This window comes from Betta splendens, chromosome 15, assembly GCF_900634795.4.
Source record: "Betta splendens chromosome 15, fBetSpl5.4, whole genome shotgun sequence".
Lineage (NCBI taxonomy): Eukaryota > Metazoa > Chordata > Actinopteri > Anabantiformes > Osphronemidae > Betta > Betta splendens.
Genome location: NC_040895.2, coordinates 15051124 through 15069001, shown reverse-complemented (window position 1 = coordinate 15069001; position 17878 = coordinate 15051124). Strand labels below are relative to the sequence as shown.

General features: G+C 42.2%; 1 protein-coding gene across 5 annotated transcripts; it reads left to right on the top strand.

Moving 5' to 3' along the window:
• The first annotated feature begins 1207 nt into the window (after positions 1 to 1207).
• LOC114870594 (equilibrative nucleoside transporter 1-like) lies at positions 1208 to 17340 on the top strand. Of its 5 annotated transcripts, XM_029175430.3 has the most exons (14): positions 1208 to 2890; positions 4007 to 4098; positions 9406 to 9496; positions 9649 to 9730; positions 10156 to 10337; positions 11009 to 11148; positions 11647 to 11781; positions 12405 to 12502; positions 12807 to 12888; positions 13332 to 13417; positions 13640 to 13748; positions 14165 to 14250; positions 15366 to 15565; positions 15909 to 17340. In XM_029175430.3, exons 3-14 carry the CDS (start codon positions 9468 to 9470, stop codon positions 16018 to 16020), a joined length of 1341 nt encoding a protein of 446 aa, XP_029031263.1. In that variant the 5' UTR covers positions 1208 to 2890; positions 4007 to 4098; positions 9406 to 9467; the 3' UTR covers positions 16021 to 17340. The 5 variants fall into 5 exon arrangements, with proteins under 5 accessions (XP_029031263.1, XP_029031261.1, XP_029031265.1 ...); XM_029175428.3 differs by lacking the exon at positions 1208 to 2890 and having other exon boundaries at positions 2951 to 4098; XM_029175432.3 differs by lacking the exons at positions 1208 to 2890; positions 4007 to 4098 and adding an exon at positions 4196 to 4218.
• The last annotated feature ends 538 nt before the right edge of the window (positions 17341 to 17878 follow it).

Genomic DNA, 17878 nt, shown 5'->3' with positions numbered 1-17878 from the left:
GTTAGAACAACTGACTAATGCTTTTAAATGGGAAACAGGATGTTAAATGGACAATTCCACGTTTCACATCCTGTTGTCCAGGATGGCAGCACTCCAGCAAAAACACCTTGTCCTGAGTTACCTTTCCGAATGACAACAGGACGGCTGAGAGCCTCCGATAAGGACTGATGAGGACGAGCGCGTTTGATTGACGATAATGAGATGAGCGGATGAGGACGGAGAGCTGACAGCGGGAGTTCCACCGGCGCTGAAGCTTTTTAACAGCTGAGACGAGTGACTCCACATGTGAGCTTGTGTGCTGTACAGTGTTAGAGGAGACATGCAGCAGAAACGTGTCTGATTTCACGCTTCAACCTTTCAGTGACATGCAGCTGACATGTGAAACCACATGCGTGTTCCTGCTCAGCCACGTTTAACACACGCACGCTGCTTGAGCGCTGTTAAGATTGGTACCGGCTAAAAAAAATGCATTTAGAATATTTATTATCAACATGTAACAAGTTGTAGGTGTTTACAGATGTATCTACAGATGTATCTGATGAAGTGGGAACGACATCTGCAGTCACACGATTAAACTGTCACATACAGAGATTAGTTTCACTCTCAATCTCCTGAAAACTAATAAAGAAATACAGAGATGGTTTTATCAGCTTAAAAGTGCAGGAAATACAGGAGTAGAGTGAGATCTGACCAAAATAAGATGTTTTGCCTTTGGTCGGCTGATGATAAGACAGTGAGGATGCCTCAGATGTTGTCACACACACTGAGCACATTCCTCCAGTTCTTTATGATTGTGGCCTGATTTAATCACAATCACAACGTGTGAATTGTTTACACACAGGATACTCAGTCAATGAGGTGAGTCAGGTCTTCCTTATTCTAACACACGCGATTAAAGCCGTCGCCTCACACGTCACGCCGGCGAGATGAATTTAACACTCAAACGCATCTATGACGTAGAGTAGGTTGAATCACGGGTTTGACCTCGGACACGGGAGACGAGATTAAATCCTGTCACCAGGACACACACACACACACACACACACACACACACACACACACACACACACACACACACACACACACACACACACACACACACACACACACACACACACGATGGGGGGCACCAGCAGCTGATTGATGTTGACTCCTTACTTTCTGCAGTCATGTCAAAGTGAACGCGTGCATGTTCGTCGACGCTGCTGCAATTTTTTAAAGTTTGCACCTGAAACCTTATCTTTTGTCAACATTTGCCAAAGACAGATTTTAGGTTTGCAGATAAAGGTCTATTCTGTGTAGACTCAGAGGGTGAGTGGTGGGAATTCAGCAAATAAAAGTCTAATTTCCATGGAATGTGAAGGACAGCCCATCACGTGTGAGAGCGTCAGTGGTTTAGGAGGTGAAGCCATAATGGACTGTTTCAAGCTTAGATGCTGGTTTGTGAGGAGCGGATCATCCGTGCAGCACCGGATTTCAAACTACGTGACCCCTTCAGACCACTCGCATTGTGCCGGAGTAAAGACAAGGAGGGAGAACACCCCGAGGAGTTTATTCCTAATCCTCCAAAACGGAGCCGGGCCTCACAAACTTTAATCCCACGTGGGATTTACTTCTCCATTTAGGGCCTTAAGAGTCCATCTGCTGGAATTCCTTATTCCACCGCGGACCTCTCAAATCTCAGCATGTGGTCCGAAGGCCACTTCCAGCCCCTTCATGTCATGCCCTCACTCGCCTCTCATGCCACAAACGTTACAGGAAGTTCCTCAATTAGACGTGTGTGATGTTTGTTTGCTCATGAACCAGTGGCCTCAATATGGGAGCAGATCGGGAGGTCAGAGGGAGCAGCCTCGCGTCGACAGGAAGCGTCAGAGTGATGACAATAGGAATTTGCCACCATGAGAAAGGAGCTCACTGAGCTCAGATGTGCCGTCCCGCAGGTGCCTCCCCGAAATCCGTTAGTGGGAACAGCCCCCACAGCACAAACAGCTGCGGAGCTACCGCTTAGACAGTTACGCTGCTTTTTTTAACTCTTATCTTCTGCAGTCATCTTTGTAATGTTGCCGCTAAGCCGTGTCATTCTGCACTTTTTTCTCCCTCGTCTCCATAGACAGTTGGAACGGAGACGCAGAACCTGCGTAGGTTCCACTGTGAGAACCGGAGACGTTCAGGTCGCATTTGTTTTGGGAGACACCGTCGTCCTTGAGCGTCTTGGGCTGTTTGGGTCGGAGAGGAGGCGGCCAGACTAGCGCTGCCTCATTCATGGTTTCCTCCCAAAACCACAGCCGGCCTATTTTAGGCCGTGCAGACAGGGTGTGGATGACCTGCCTTGGTCACGCGAGCAAACACAGCGAGACAGGCCCACATTTATGGTCTCCACGCTCAAAATGGGCCCAAAAACCTGGCGTAAACAACGTCGTGGAGCAAACAGATGCGTGTGATGTGATGGAATTATATATCACTGGTGTCTGTTGTTGTGATGTGTTTGTCCTTTTCCAGGCTCATTTACATTTCACATACTGCATGAAATCACCTGGGCAGTTCTATATATGTGGTTATTTGCATTTGATCACCTCATACCTGCTTTTTGTGCCAGGCGACGCAGACGCCCCCTCAGTCTGACTTTGCCTTGTGTTGTTGTAAATGTCTCACACTGTTAAACACGCGCTGCATCAACGTTCAGAAAACACAAGTGTGCAGGCTTTTGAGGGTTTTTTGCCAGTGTGCTGTGAGTCGCCACACTGACTCACAGCTTGTGGGTTTTTGAACCTCGTTGCTGATCCTTGGAGTGACCCGTTCCGCTCTGCAAAACAACTCAGAGCAGCAAATGAAATCCAGCCGTTTTCTTTCCTGCAAAACTCTCAAAGCATTTGAAATTCAGGCATTAAAGGTACGTAACATCTGTATTGTTGTGTCTTACTCTTAAAACCAAAGTAAATTGTTTGCTTTTCCTAATGTTATGTGTAAATTGCTTCTACAATGTGACATAAAAGTTATAAAGATAAGAAACTTCTCTGGCAAAAGCTCAGGTGAAACTGGGTGACGCAGCAGAACGATGACCATAAACATTAATTTAAATCTACCACACAATGTCTGTGGAGACAGACATGCCATCTTTTAGGCTGCACCACTTTAATCCAACACAGATGCTGCTGAATATCTGCAGGAGAGCAGTTCCTACAAAATGTTCTGCGAGGAACCTTCAAATGAAGCAGTTCTGTGGTGATAACCTAACCCAAAGCTACTGCTGTTCTCCAGGTTTATTAGGGTTTTAAAATATTGGGGCTGATGGTTTGAATATTTTAGTGACCTTGATGAAGTCCCGATCACATTTTGTAAAGCATTTATGGAGAAAATTCAACAATATTTAATTAACTTACTGTTGTATATTATTGTCCCTGTTCTTACATAATGTGAAACATGGGTCATGAGTCTGTCGTGACTGCACCACCTTCATTTGGCAATGACTGAATGACTTTATTACACCTTTAATGAAGTTGGGGTTTTCCTGATGTGCCGGTATAGAGATTAGTCATAAGCCGAGAAGTTAGTTAGAAGTTAAAGGACTGTGCCACATAGTGAAACTTATTTAGATTAGTAAGTGACTTTCCTCCACCTCCTCGTCTGCCCATGGTGATGGCTTCAGGGACGATGGGACCTTAAGAAATTCACTGTAATTTGCGTTCCTAAATCTGAACGCCCAGCTTTGTCTGACCAAAATAATCTGTAAAATTCGACTAAATACACGTGTATATTGAGTAAAGCTTGTCAGCGTGTAGACCACAGTCAAATAAAAACGTATGTTTTATGTTATTTTTTCAAACTATATATATGTATGAATACTGGATAGCATGACTAGACTCTGCCGTCATTCTACCTAATATAACAATGCGTTACATAATAAATAATTAATCTGCTATTATTATAATCCTACTTTATATTATGTAATGAAAATAAATATTTGTTTGGTCTAATTTCGTTACGTTCGTCTTTCCATGAGGTTCAGACTTACCGAGCAGTACGTAAAGGCACCGCCCGTTGAAGGGGGGCTCTCGGGACGGGACGACGGCACAAGCCTCCACAGACTGAGGGGACAAGGTAGGTGATCCGAATGCCACAACTAGCGAAATGTTGCTGTCAGTAGGTTGTGGTTGTTCTCCACGAGCCACGGGACCGTGGTGGTCGGAGTCCCGCTGAATTCGGACCGTTTTGCGGCGTGTGAGTGGGTAACGCACCGTGACCGTTAGTTGTAATTCAGAGGGGTTTCCACGCTTCTTCGTGCACCGTGCTTCTTCCACCCGCTAACACGGGCTGGACACGTTGGACCGTTCCCGGTGGATCCTCGGGAAGACGAGGTTCGGTTCGGCTCGGTCGTGGCGGGCGGCATGTGCCCCGTGTTGACTGCGGCGGCGGGAGTTAAACTTACCGCCAACTGCGGGCGCGCTCGTCCAGCTCCGCGCCAGTTAAGCTAGTTAGTTAATTAGCTAGTTAGTGAAACTCGTTAAGGTTAGCTTGTAGTTACAGCTGCCCAGGACACGATAATATAATACAAACAAGCTGAATCATCCATTACACTCAACATTAAAAGATCTTTGGACAAATAATTCTCATTATTTAATCTCCCCAACATTCATCTCAAATGTCCGTTTCAAAATTGAGGTATTTAACTTGTTGATGGAAACAGCTGTGATCAGTAGTAGTGATTTAGTAAAAACACGTTATTCGTATTCGTTTATTAAAGCAGGAGCGTCATAGTCCGATTAGACAGACATTTAGAGATGCTGGTTATAAACGGCGTTGGTGGTGAACTGTGGGGCACATGACTTTTTTCCGGCCGTGGTGGAAGCACATGTGCGTCTGGCAGCGCGAATGAAAGTTTCAGTAGTGGCACGTGGTGGCGGTGTCACAGGATCTGCCAGTAGTTGCAGTTGAAAAAGAGCCCATTTGGTGATTTATTTTGGTGCCATGTTGACTCAGTAAGTCTGGTTATAATGGGCTTCTCTAAATTCACGTAGGCCTTTGTAATGTTCCTCTGGTCACTTTAAATGAACCAGGGATGAACAACAGTGCATTAAGCTGGAGCGTTATTGTTTGATGCCTTTTTAATGACTTTAGGGAGAGATTTGCAGCATCCCCATGAACTTTATCCCGGGGTTACTGTAACGTCTGCAAATGCAGAGGGATATATGCGAGTATAAGCCAGTGAGTGTTTGCCTGCCTGGCTTCATGTCGCACGTGCTCGTGCTATTTGTGACTGCGCTGACCCTGAATGAAGGAGATGAGCAGACCAGAATGGCGGCTTTGTTTCACATGTGACAGCTGATGGGATCACCCGCAACTGGATTCACATGAGCGTCTGTTATAAAGCAGTGGGAGTTCAGGTTTCCAGTCCGCTGGGATCACCAGTGTTGATATTAAAGCCATTTACAGGGCTCATTTTAAGTTTCTGTTGAAACTCACTCATCCAAGATAACATGGAAGCACAACCCCCCCTTATTCTTTCTCATTGAAACCCATTAGCACTGCTAAGTGGAGCTGCTCCTGCCATTAAACAGACAACCTGAACCAACTGAAAAGACAAGCTGCTGGAGATGGGCTTCAGGCTTTGTTTTGCCCGGTCCGAGTGGCGGGAAATGATTTGGGGCTTAAGTGGGTGGATCAGGGTCAAGACAATGGATTTATGGGGCTTTTATACTCCCTTCCTATTGTGGCATGGATTATTTTGTTTTTGTTTCCAAGACTTACTCTTAGAGCCACTCAAGCAAGGAATATAGTTTTTTTTATATCAAAAATATCAAAAAGTGAAATTAAAAGGCATAAATTGTAATAATGGAAACACTGACCTGTATCAGTGAATATTTAATTTTGCCTGATCATTGGGATTAACAACGGTTGCTTCAGTTCTACTTGTTTCCACTAAAAAACGCTGTAATGTTTAAATGACTTCAGCCAAGAACACGGGGAAACACCAGGTTGCTGTGATCCTGTTTGAGATGTGCGACGTGAGCCAGGATAAATTACGCTTGATTGCATTTCTGACTCCAACCTTCAGCGAAATAAAGGTCCTGTCAGTGATGGTGATAGTACGAGGTTTGTTTGAATAAGTTTTTTTTTGGTTTTTACATGTCTTTGTCTGTCGGAGCAATAGATTTACCACAGCGCTACCTAGGCCCGCTGAGTCGGCCCGCTGAGTCGGCCCGGTTCGACCATGAATGCCTCTCTGTCTCAGGTTCCCTCTCTTCACAGCTTATGTTCCCCAAATGAGCTTTGGCTCAGATGTAGAAGTTCTTTAAACGGTGGACTTTTGTTTTCTCTGTCAGTGGGATGCTGGGGTTGACAACGACGGCCCGCGTTGTCAAGCTGTTTGAAGGGGCGGCTGTGAGTACTCAACCCCCCAGGCCTGGTTCAAAGCAGTGATGGAAACCGTCTGTCCAGCAGCTTCCATCAGATAATAGGCCCAAAACTGCTATACATGTAATTATCACTTAAGATAATGCATCTATGTCACAGCATTTTTGATAATATATTTACTGTATGACCCACATACTGTAGTTAGCACATTCTAGTCTTTTAAGTTGGTCCACACATGGGGCGTCTGTATAATGATAAATATATACAGTAGCACTACTTGAGAACAGGTACAGACATAAATTGCTACTCCAGGGAATGCGCCTGCACTAAAGCATGAATCCAGTCTGATATTGTTGCTCATGATTCAGACTTTTCTCAGTCTCCTCAACGTTGTAACATTTTGGTGACATTTATGTATTTTGTTCCTGGAATTAACTAAAGGTCACCTGTGTGTTTCTCCACGAGTCTGTTTGTCTCGACTTTTTTGCTCCTCGGGCACAATAGGAACAGCTGTTAATATTGTCCTTGAAGGAAGGGCAGGATGAAATGTAGCGTGAAATAGGAATCGAGCTTGTAAAAGTCTGTCTACTTCGACCTGAGTGTCCTCTGCCAGAGCTGTTGAGCAATCATCGTGTGTGAGTGATATATTACAGCGATTTGAAATTGGAAACTTGGTTGGCAGGCGCAGATGTGAATGACTTGTGAAACATCACTGTACAGTATGGTTTTCTGAGCCCAGCACTGGAAGCCCTTGTTAAAAGCACAATGTCCATGTTGTGGTTTTCAGGAAGAAGATACAGAACTGATGAGAGTTATTATGATATACAGTATATACAGAGCTCACCCCCCGTGTTCCTGTGTCCTAATACACTAATACAGAGCACAGAGTTGGTTGCTATGTCTGTAGCAGTTTTCAAGAAAACAGAATTTGTCACCAGGTAAGTAAAAGGAAAAAAGTTAGTGATTTACCTCAGTTGAGTCCTAGACCGGGAAAACGCCTTGATGAGAATGTTAGCCTTCTGTATACTGGGAAATGCCCTTGAGAAACCAGGATATTCTTCCCTTCCCAACTGTATATTTATTAAGCAAGGTAAAACTCTTCAACCAGTGAAGAATACACACAACTTCATGCCAATCATATATTAAAAATTTACTCAATCATTTTTGTTCACTTTTTTGTAGGAAAAAGCCCAAGGCATGAAGTTTAAATGTAGCGGAAACAGGTCTTTGTGTGAAGTTGGTGTGCTTAGTTTGGGGTTTTCAAGTTGCATACTTAAAATGCTGAGCGTAGTTTTAACCACTTTCCTGATGGGATAGAAAGGAGACTCATCTGAACTCACCTCACCCTGTTTGGTCAGACATCAGAAAAGGAAACCATGAATTACATTAGACTTTGTTTCATTGAGGCACCTATTTTAGGAGCTGGATGTTGCAGAGGGGGCAGCCAGTTAAAGTGAAAGGAAGGCTGCCAAAACAAAGTTTTATGCTACTTCACAGACTGTGTAAGTGCAGTGGGCAGAAAACATGTGCCAACTGGCTCATTTTGTTGACATGTTGGGCAGAGAGACATCGGTGCAGGAATCTGGGCCATAGTTAACCCGGGGTGTGTGAATTAGGGTGGTGTCTGTAATATCAATGGCTACGATAAAGACTGGCTTTACTGCTTGTTTACAGGGCTCAGTTTGTGCCAAAACAACCAAAGGCAGAGGTGCGTACCAACTAATCTGCCTATGTGATTATGAAAGAGGCCATTCAAAGCTGGTCGAGGCATTGTCAAGGCAGAGGTCTGTTAGAGCAGGCACTCAGCTGAATGCTGACCTCTATGAGGTTACCGTCTGTGGTCTCCTGGAAAACTACTGACATGCTTCCCAACTAAGAACTATAACGGCTGAACACAAGCGTGTGAAATTGTGTGGATTTATATCAGGTCCTACTTATTATTCACCCAGTGAGTGTCTAATGGTGAGTGTCCAAACAAAACCATATTCTTCATTCTCCAATTTTGTACAGTCTTGTGTCTTTTGGACCTCTGTCCCAGCCGACGTGAATGGCTTGATTTGATACCAAATGTCTCTGACTTCTTAAAGGAAAAAAGCAAATGGATGTAGAGAAAAATGATGTAGAGGATTTACTTGTATAAGAAAACAATGAAGGAAGCAATAGACAAGAAAAGCAATTATAAAGGTGCCTAAATGAGGTGAAACATTAAAAAAACACAGGAAAGAGAAGCAAATTGCAGGGAAATAGGAAAATTTGAATTGAATTGCAAAATGAGGTCACACTGAAAGTAGAACAGACGATAAAACCTGTGCAGTGAACTTACTCTAATTGGTTTTGAACGGTATCTTGACAAAATTGAAATAAATACCGCTGCATCCTCTTTGCCTGTAGATAATAAAACATGGGGCTTCACATCTGCCAACACAAGTGCCAGGAGTGTAAGTGTACGAAGGATTTGTTGGAGGGTAACAGGGTTGTGAGATAACTGGAGGGGGGGGGGTGGACGCAGGATATACGTAGAAGAAGAAGACTGGGTTCAATGAGCCGCACAGTGGGCTGCTCTTTAGCATCATTACAAAGACGTCTCGTGTTCCTGAGTGAACTCTGCTATACTGTAAGTAAGTTGATCTATGAATATCTTCTTTCTTTAAGGTTACATTTAAGGACTTACCTTTTACTTTTACAAGCTATGTGTTGCAGAAACACTGCAAGGCCGCGTGTTTCTGATCAGTTTTAAGGTCGTCTCATGCAAATGTTCTGTTAAATGGCAGGACCAGGTAGGAATTGAATGTTTGAAGTGACATGCTGTCTCCAAATGACTCCTCATACAGCAGCAGTGGTGTTGGCATACAGCAGATTTTGAACTGATGCTCTTAGTTGAATCGAGGTGTTGTCTTTATTTCTCACTTGCTATGTTTATTCATGCAGTAACTTGGCTACTAACAACCTCTAAATATAGAAAGGAGGAGCAGGTGGCTGCTGGTGATAAAAGTGTCAGTGGTAGCACACTCAATGCTTTATGTGTTAAAAACATGTGTTATCTGTGTATCGCAGACCCGGTGCCCCCCGATCAAACCCCCAACTGAACACGTGCCTCCACCTCACTAGCAGGAACCATGACGGCCATCAACGCACCGCGGGACAAGTAAGGGAAATATTCAAAAGATTAAAAATTTTAACAAACAAAAAATTATACTTGGTGTTGATTTTTTTTGTCATTTTATTCAAAGTGGGATTTGGACGAGAGCTTTGATGGGAAAAATTTGTCTTTTCACACCTTGTTCTGTCTTTTCCCAGGTACAATGCAGTATGGATCATTTTCTTCATCCTGGGTTTGGGAACCCTCTTGCCATGGAATTTCTTCATGACAGCAACAATGGTAAGGTGGCATAGTTCTCTGTGAGGCGTTCGCAGGTGACTGACCTCAGGCAGAACAAAGAAAGTACATAGAAAAGCTCTGTCAGTAATCGCTTTCTTAGGGACGAGTTCCTTTTAAAGTCTGACTCCCCGTAGAAGGAGGTCAGCTAATTTAGAGGAAACAGAGATTGTTAGTTTACTTTTCATTCCCAAAACACCTGGCTTCACTCAGGATGGAGGGTCTGACTCCACTGGGAGGCTCTGCACCACAGTGGTATAGCCCCTTTAATCTCCAAGCTGCTCTCAGAACAGGGTTAACCTCATCCTCATAGGCTCCTAATCCTACATTCATCTCTGTTGAGTTAAACATGGCTGCACTGAAACTGATTAGAAAAGTATTAACTTGTTTTCAATAGTTGTTTTAATAAATTCCTTATTTCTCTCCAGTACTTCACAAGTAGGCTGAAGGACTCGCCCACGGACCAGTCCTTCAATCAGTCCACTAATGAGACATCGGGTCATGGTGATACCCGTAACGTCCTGGAGTCGAAGTTCAACAACGTGATGACGCTCTGCGCTATGGTGCCTCTCCTGGTTTTCACCTGCCTCAACTCCTTCATACACCAAAGGTATCACATAACATGGGGTTTTTTGTGTGTTTTGTTTATGTATCACAGCACCAGAAGAAGCAGATCTGGAAAAGTAAAAAAAAATGTCATGTTAGATTTTTAAATTAAAAAGCTGCTGACGTGGGATTTGTTGGGTTTTCTATATACTTTTCTGTACCCCATCTACTGAACTGTGGGTAAATGTGTGTCTATATGTCTCTAGCTTGTTTGTTTTAAATAAACCAGACTTAAGAGAGATCTGTGGTGGATCTTGACTGTGACTTACTCTGCATAAACACAGAGGAATGCTATTTATGTGCGCTTTCTTCTTCACCTCCGTGTTTCTTAAATGTTTTCTCTCTGTTTCCCCTTTTTCTCAGTACAGTGATTTAATTCCTGCTGACTGTTGTATTGATTGCAAAGTTTCCGTTTATTATAAAATAAAGAAAACCAGCTGAGCTGACCTCATGTACTTTTTTGCTCTCTGGCACTTTCGGTTTGGGGATGGCAACATCCTTTTATAATAGAAAGAGCCTGTTTCTCATAACCAAACTTTTTCATATCCTCATGGCCATTGCTCTTTATTTCTTTTTAAATGACTCCTTCCTACAATACAGGGTTCATATTTTGTAGAGTTTGTGCTCCTAATACTGGCTTATTTAAATGTAGATTCTTGTTTTTGTTTGACTTAGGATTCCTCAGAAGCTGCGGATTTCTGGCAGCCTGACAGTCATTCTGGTGGTTTTCCTGATGACAGCTGTGCTTGTCAAAGTGGACGTAGCTCCACTTCCCTTCTTTGTCCTCACAATGATCAAAATTGTCTGCATCAACTGTGAGTTTCAAAATACTAGAATTTGGTTGTGTCTGATGATCTAACAACAATCAACTTTGATTGGTTTGGAAAGTTAAAACTACAAAGAGAGTTCCATTTGGGTGGAAAGGTCTAATATGCAGAAATGTGGGTTTCAACAGATGATGCGTTGTCTGCTTTGATCAATGAAAGCCTTGTGACTTTTATTATGAATGCATGCTTGCACCTACACACTCCCCCCTCACACTGAGCTTGAGACCACAGTTTGTAATCTAGCTATGATAGTTTATTTACAGTCCCTCACTGAGCAGCAGGGATAGGCTCAACAAGTTTGATTTGGAGTGGAGGGTTCTAGTTCACACATTCCTCTTTCAGGACACACACATCGAGGTTTTTGCAGCTATTTAAGGCCTAAACTGGTAGCATCCATTACTGTGGTGAAAGGAAATAATAAAAATGTGTTTATTTATTTGTATGTGTCACAGTGACATCCTCGTCCTATTTCCTCTGTCCCTCCAGCTTTCGGAGCCATTCTTCAGGGCAGTCTGTTCGGGCTTGCAGGGATTCTGCCTGCCTCCTACACAACTCCCATCATGAGTGGACAGGGGCTTGCCGGAGCCTTTGCTGCTTTCTCCATGATCTGTGCACTAGCCAGTATGTCTCTTTTGTTACATGACTAGACAGAGGGTTGGACAAACAGTTTTGTTTGGCCAGTAAACAGGGCAGTTTGTGAGATTGAGAAGAGCATCACATGTGTAGCAGTTTTAGCTGTAGTAGACAGATTAGAGCTGATGTGTTGGGGCGGCCATGAAGGTGAAGTATGGTTACATTTTTATAGGTATTATAAATGAAAGATGGGCAGTTTGTTACTCTACTGTGTGAATATACTGTACAACCACAAAATGATAACCAGAAGGTTAATGCTCAAGGTCTTCACATACACTTTGGTGACTGAATACCGGGTGTTACAATCCCACAGACTAGAAACAGTTTGATCACTATTAAAGTGAAAACACATGTTGGTTTCAGATTCTCAGGTTGAGGTTTATCCTTTGATTGTTAAAAGCGCATGATAGCAGGTTTCAGAATATAATTAGTGAAGGAATGTATAATTATAATGATCAGTACTTCCAATTTGATGATTCTTTAATGCAGGTCTAATGAAAACAGCATTACTGGTTTAGAGAAACATCAAAGTATTTGCCTGGGGAGAAGCTGCGTTAATGCCTGTCATTTTCTTTCATACACCAACGTCTGTGTTTCGTGTTCGCCTGCAGGTGGGTCGGCTCTGCAGGACAGTGCTTTTGGTTACTTCATCACAGCCTGTGTTGTTATCCTCTTGGCTATAATGTCCTACCTCATTCTGCCCAGGATGGTAAGACTTTACGCCCTGAAGACTGTTTTATTAGGCGTTAAACTCTGTCCTGTTGTACTATAAATTATTTGACTCGCAGCTGCCTTCAAAACATGCACTTCTTTGGAAACTGTGCTGTGAGGGTTTAGCAAAGTGCTTTTTGGACGTGTTGTGTAATGTTCAGTGCTTTTGTTTTTCTATTTGGTCCAAACTCTGTGAAGTGATTGAAAACATATCTGCCAGTTACAATTTACAACATCTCGGGGAACATGGTGTCCTCTGTGCTGGCTGTACTTCATCGCTGCATTGTCGTTTCTGTCAACAGGAGTTTTTCCAGTATTACATGGAGAATAATGGATCTGGGCCTTCAACTGATGAGGAGAACAAAATGGACTTACTCAAGAAAGGTAAATATGCTCACAGGTTGACGCTGTGGACATGTAACTTGCTTGTAACTAGCTCTAAACATTGCATTTATGACTAAATGTGTCTCATTATTTGTATTTATAGTTTGTTCCTCAGTTTCATATTTAGTAATGACAGAGCCTGGAAATTCCAACCTCTAAAGCCAAACCTTGAAAGTCTTTCAGTAAGAGTGTCTCATCAGTGCTTGTACTTCAGAAAATCCTTCATCGTCTATCTGAGCTATTCATCTGTGTTCTTTTGGTTGCTTAGCATCTGCCTTACACCTGAATAATCATTAAAGTGAAACCCACCCAAGTGACAGACCGCACTGAGTCTGTGGCACCAGATTTAGTTGTAGGGCACCATAATGGAAACAACAAGTAAACCCCTGTGAGTAAACTCACACAAGGAGCATAACGACAGAGGTGGTTTGTTTGCTTCTTAGACGGTCCAGCAGAGAAGCGACCTGTGGTGAGTCTGACAGAGGACGAGGTCAGACCCAGCGTGTCTGTGTTAAACATCTTCAAACAGGTGAATACGCTCACACTGTGATGAACACACAGTGAAGCCAAACAGAATCAAGACCTTTCTCATCTGACACATCTGAGATGTGTTTAATTTGTTTATTATTTTTTGCTATTAAATATAGATGTTAAAGTCATTATTAGTCAGCTACTCAGAGATAACTGGACTAAGTCTTTTCATGAGACAGTCATGTGATATTGATCTGTATCTTCTGCGTCATCCCTTCAGATCTGGGTGATGGCTCTGTCTGTGTGCTTCATCTTCACTGTCACCATTGGAACCTTCCCGTCCGTGACTGTTGATGTCAAGTCCACAGTAGCAGGTGGAAGCACCTGGGGTGAGTTTCACTCAGACCTTTTCCAGGATTTGTCTCAAACCTCAGACAGTTAGATTTGATATGTGTGATACAACTCTGCACTGTTTTCCTGACATAGATCTTTTTCATTTCCTGGTCTTTGTCTAATTTAACGCTGTCATCAGATAGATTAAACTCAGTTCAGTCAGTAGTTCCTTAACAGAAGGCTCTGGTCAAAAGCTTTTTTCTGCTGTGACTGCAGCGTAACTCTGAACATTTGAAATGAAGCACATTGTCACTTACAAAAACTACCCAAACACCCAAGGATTTGTGAGCTTTTCGGTGTTTTCATAAGTGTCTCTGGGTCACTCTCTGCTTTCCCAGAGGTTCTGGTCCTGCTCCTACTAGCTTCCAGAAGAGATGTTGTTAACGTTAAGTTCTTTCTTTTACTCTTTCAGAAACCTACTTCATCCCAGTGTCATGTTTCCTCCTCTTCAACGTGATGGACTGGGCTGGAAGAAGTCTGACGGCCGTCTGTATGGTGGTCAGTAACAACATGAATAAAACATTTTACCAACCAAAGTCCTGTTAAACTTAACTGCAGGTTTAGGGTTCTCTCAGCTCTGGATGGTGTCTTTTTGGACACAGCTGAGCTTCAATAGTGAAAATCTTAAAATAACACATCTATTTAGCTACAAAACGCTGCATTCTACCAATAGTTGAATTTAACAGTGCAGTAACAACCATCGTTTTAACTTTGGTACCACACACAAAAACAATGAATCTTTCACAAAACACATTTGTTAATCTGTCTATAAACACTTTGCCCTTAATGTATTCCTCAAGGAATGCATTTTAAAATCCAAATATTTATTGCATTCTCCTGTTAATGCTATTTCGAAAGTCTTTGGATGCACAAAATGTTTACATCCTGAGAGGATGAGTGTGTTTGTAGCCTAAATTCAGGAAATGACAGATATCTAATAGGGTGAAAGATCGTGTGTGTGTGTGTGTGTGTGTGTGTGTGTGTGTGTGTGTGTGTGTGTGTGTGTGTGTGTGTGTGTGTGTGTGTGTGTGTGTCTGTGTCTGTGTGTGTGTGTGTTTGTGTAAGGTTATCCATGATACTTGTGTCTTAAGAAGAGTGTTAGACAAGAATGCACATCTGGATGTACAGTATAATGGCAGCTTGGTTGGCGTTCTCCATGCTTCCATGCTTTGCGATGAATTCTTAGCCAACCACTGAGGCTCCTGCTTTTCCCAGCATCTAAAGCTTCAACTAATTTGTGTGTAAATGTTTTTCTTTTCCTTCTTAAATATTAGGTTTGATCAAGACACACAAATTAGCTCATTAAACAAATAATGAACAAATAAACAAACAAGTAAAATTCCCTGTGAGCCAGAGGAAATGACTATATTGAATTAGTTAATTTGTTTCAAGCTGTAATCAGACTTTTTTACTGAACACATCTAAACATGGCATGTGGAGTATTAGAGCAGATAACAACGGTCAGCTGCTCCTGCACCATGTGAGTTTATTTATGACACTGATCACAAGCTGCTGCTCTTTCTCTCTAATGTTACATATACCTTAGTTTATGCTTCTTCAAATAATTTTTGGACATCCAGAAATCAATTCTGTGTTCCGTGTTTCTGTCACAGCCAGGTAAAGACAGTATCTGGCTTCCGGTCCTGGTGGGTCTGCGGGTCATCTTCATTCCCCTCTTCATGCTGTGCAATGTCCAACCTCGTTACTACCTCCCTGTGCCCTTTGAGCACGACGCCTGGTACATCATCTTCATGATCTTCTTCTCCTTTTCCAATGGATACTTGGCCAGCCTCTGCATGTGCTTTGGACCCAAGTAAGGACACACACACACACACACACACACACACACACACACACACACACACACACACACACACACACACACACACACACACACACTGGTTTTGGAAGGAACAAAGCATTTCTTGGCAGGGAGACTTTCAGTCTAGTCACTGATCTTAGCGGGCGACCAGCAGAGAGCTGCACAGGGTATCCAGGATGGATCAAGCGTTGTCTGTTCTGCAACCCCTAAAGCTACAATGAGATATATTTATATTTGTTATCCAGTTAAACATTAGATGAAACATGATTTTCTCAGCTGTAGGTGTTTATACTGCTGACAGCGAACCACCTACTCAACTGTCGTCTCCCTACAGGAAGGTGGCGCCGCATGAGGCAGAGACCGCGGGGGCCATCATGGCCTTCTTCCTGTCCCTCGGATTGGCACTGGGTGCGGCAGTCTCATTCGCATTCCGGGCCATGATCTAAGCTTTCCAGCAGAACCTTCAGTAGATGTAGATACGACCACCTCCACCCCAACAGTCATGACTTTTACATGGAAGGAGGTTTCAACATCTGGACTAACAGTGCTCCTCTACTTTCGGACTGAGTGCAGAGAGGAAGATGAGATCTTGTCCTCTGAAGTGTACAGTAGAGACTCAGCCCGTCGTCATGACAACAGTATATTAGCTTCTTTTTCTGGAGGATGTATCCCGTGATTCTCCTGATCAAAGAAGCTGATTCTCTGAAATAAGCTGAAGAGTTCGCAACAAGAAAATCAAACCAAAAGTAAAACATTAGTATTCATTCATGTAAGAAATAAGAGAAGCAGTATTATTGGAAGTGCATATTATCCCACAGCCTCATCCTTAAAATGTTGCAAAAAAATCTTTTAAATATTAGATTACATTTATTACGTTGTACTATTATAAACATTTTTATTTTTTTAAACTAGCCTTTTAGGTTCTTTAACAGGATTTCTTTCAGTGACTTGCACATGAAACATAAGCGATACTTCAACCTGGACTTACTGATGCAGCTTTTTAACTCTGATCAAGCCAAAAAACAGACACCAGGGGAAATGAACTTTGAAGGGAGATCGTGACGCATCAAACAGCTAGTGTGCCGTGTTCCAACCAGTCTGTGTTTGTGAGCTTCCTCTTAACGAGTCAGTCGTCAGTGGGTTACTTTGTCGTTGTGCGTGTGGGTTAGTTCCTGTAGTTTCATATAGTTCTGTCAGTTTGTTTACCTTGAAGACAACCTCATTTATTCACAGAATGGAAAGTCACATTTCTTCCCAAACTTTGAGCTCACGTATGAAGTCTGTGTTGTTTGTCTTCCTGTGTGAATACGTGAGATTTGACCATGTTGAGCACTGAATGCGGCTGAAAGCTGTTGTTGACATGAAATGTGCCGCTTAGGGAGATTCATTCTTTATGACTTTCTTGAATCTGTGCCACTTCTCATCCAATGTTCATGTTACAGATGTTTTATACCAGAAATTGTTTTTAGCATCTAGCTTAGTTTAGATTTGATCAGCAAGAGTTTGTTGTTTCCTTTACAATGTTATATTGATGTTTAGTTGCATTGGTGTGGCCTTTTGACTGGTTTTATAAAGCTCTGCTTCAGTTGTACACAGAACTATTCCTACTACCATCTGCTTACATGGCAACAGATTACCAGGTACATCTGTTTTGTACTTAGTGGCGTCAGGAAGTCAGACATGGACCAGTACAGCGTTACCCATTCACTATCATCACTACAGCCTAAAAACAGTTCTGTAATAAAGGTAAAACTGTGTATTTGTAAGACTCTGGCTCCCTCACTTGGTCTTGTTTTGTATAATAGTAATCATGAATTAGAGTGAAACAGCAAAGAGGAGTTATGTGAGAGAATGAATGAATGAATTAAAGACACCTGTGATGAGATGACTAGCAGGTGTCAGAATGACCTTGGTGAAATGTTTGTAGCACCGGTGAACAAGGGTTTTCTATTGTTTGTCTTCTTTACTGTGAGAATCAACAAGCAGCAAACATGTGAGTGTAACAGCAAAAGTGGGTAGTAAATTACATTTAGCCCACTCAATACTTTATTTGCAGACACAGATTCAGAAATATGAAGTAAAATATACAATTGAATTACTTGTGTTTAAAGGTGTATATATATATATATATATATATATATATATATATATATATATATATATATATATATATATATATATAGTTATTAATTTTTCTCTAGGTATCGTCCCACTTTTTTATTACTAGATAACTTGAACAAAAAATTGATTAAAATTTTTATTTCCTTTTTTTATTTGAAGCTTTTCATGAGTAAAACTCAACCT

Coding starts and splice junctions, on each gene's coding strand:
- LOC114870594 (XM_029175430.3), top strand. CDS start 9,468: ATGACGGCCATCAACGCACCGCGGGACAA. Junction 9,497..9,648: donor ATCAACGCACCGCGGGACAA/GTAAGGGAAATA, acceptor GTCTTTTCCCAG/GTACAATGCAGTATGGATCA. Junction 9,731..10,155: donor TCTTCATGACAGCAACAATG/GTAAGGTGGCAT, acceptor ATTTCTCTCCAG/TACTTCACAAGTAGGCTGAA.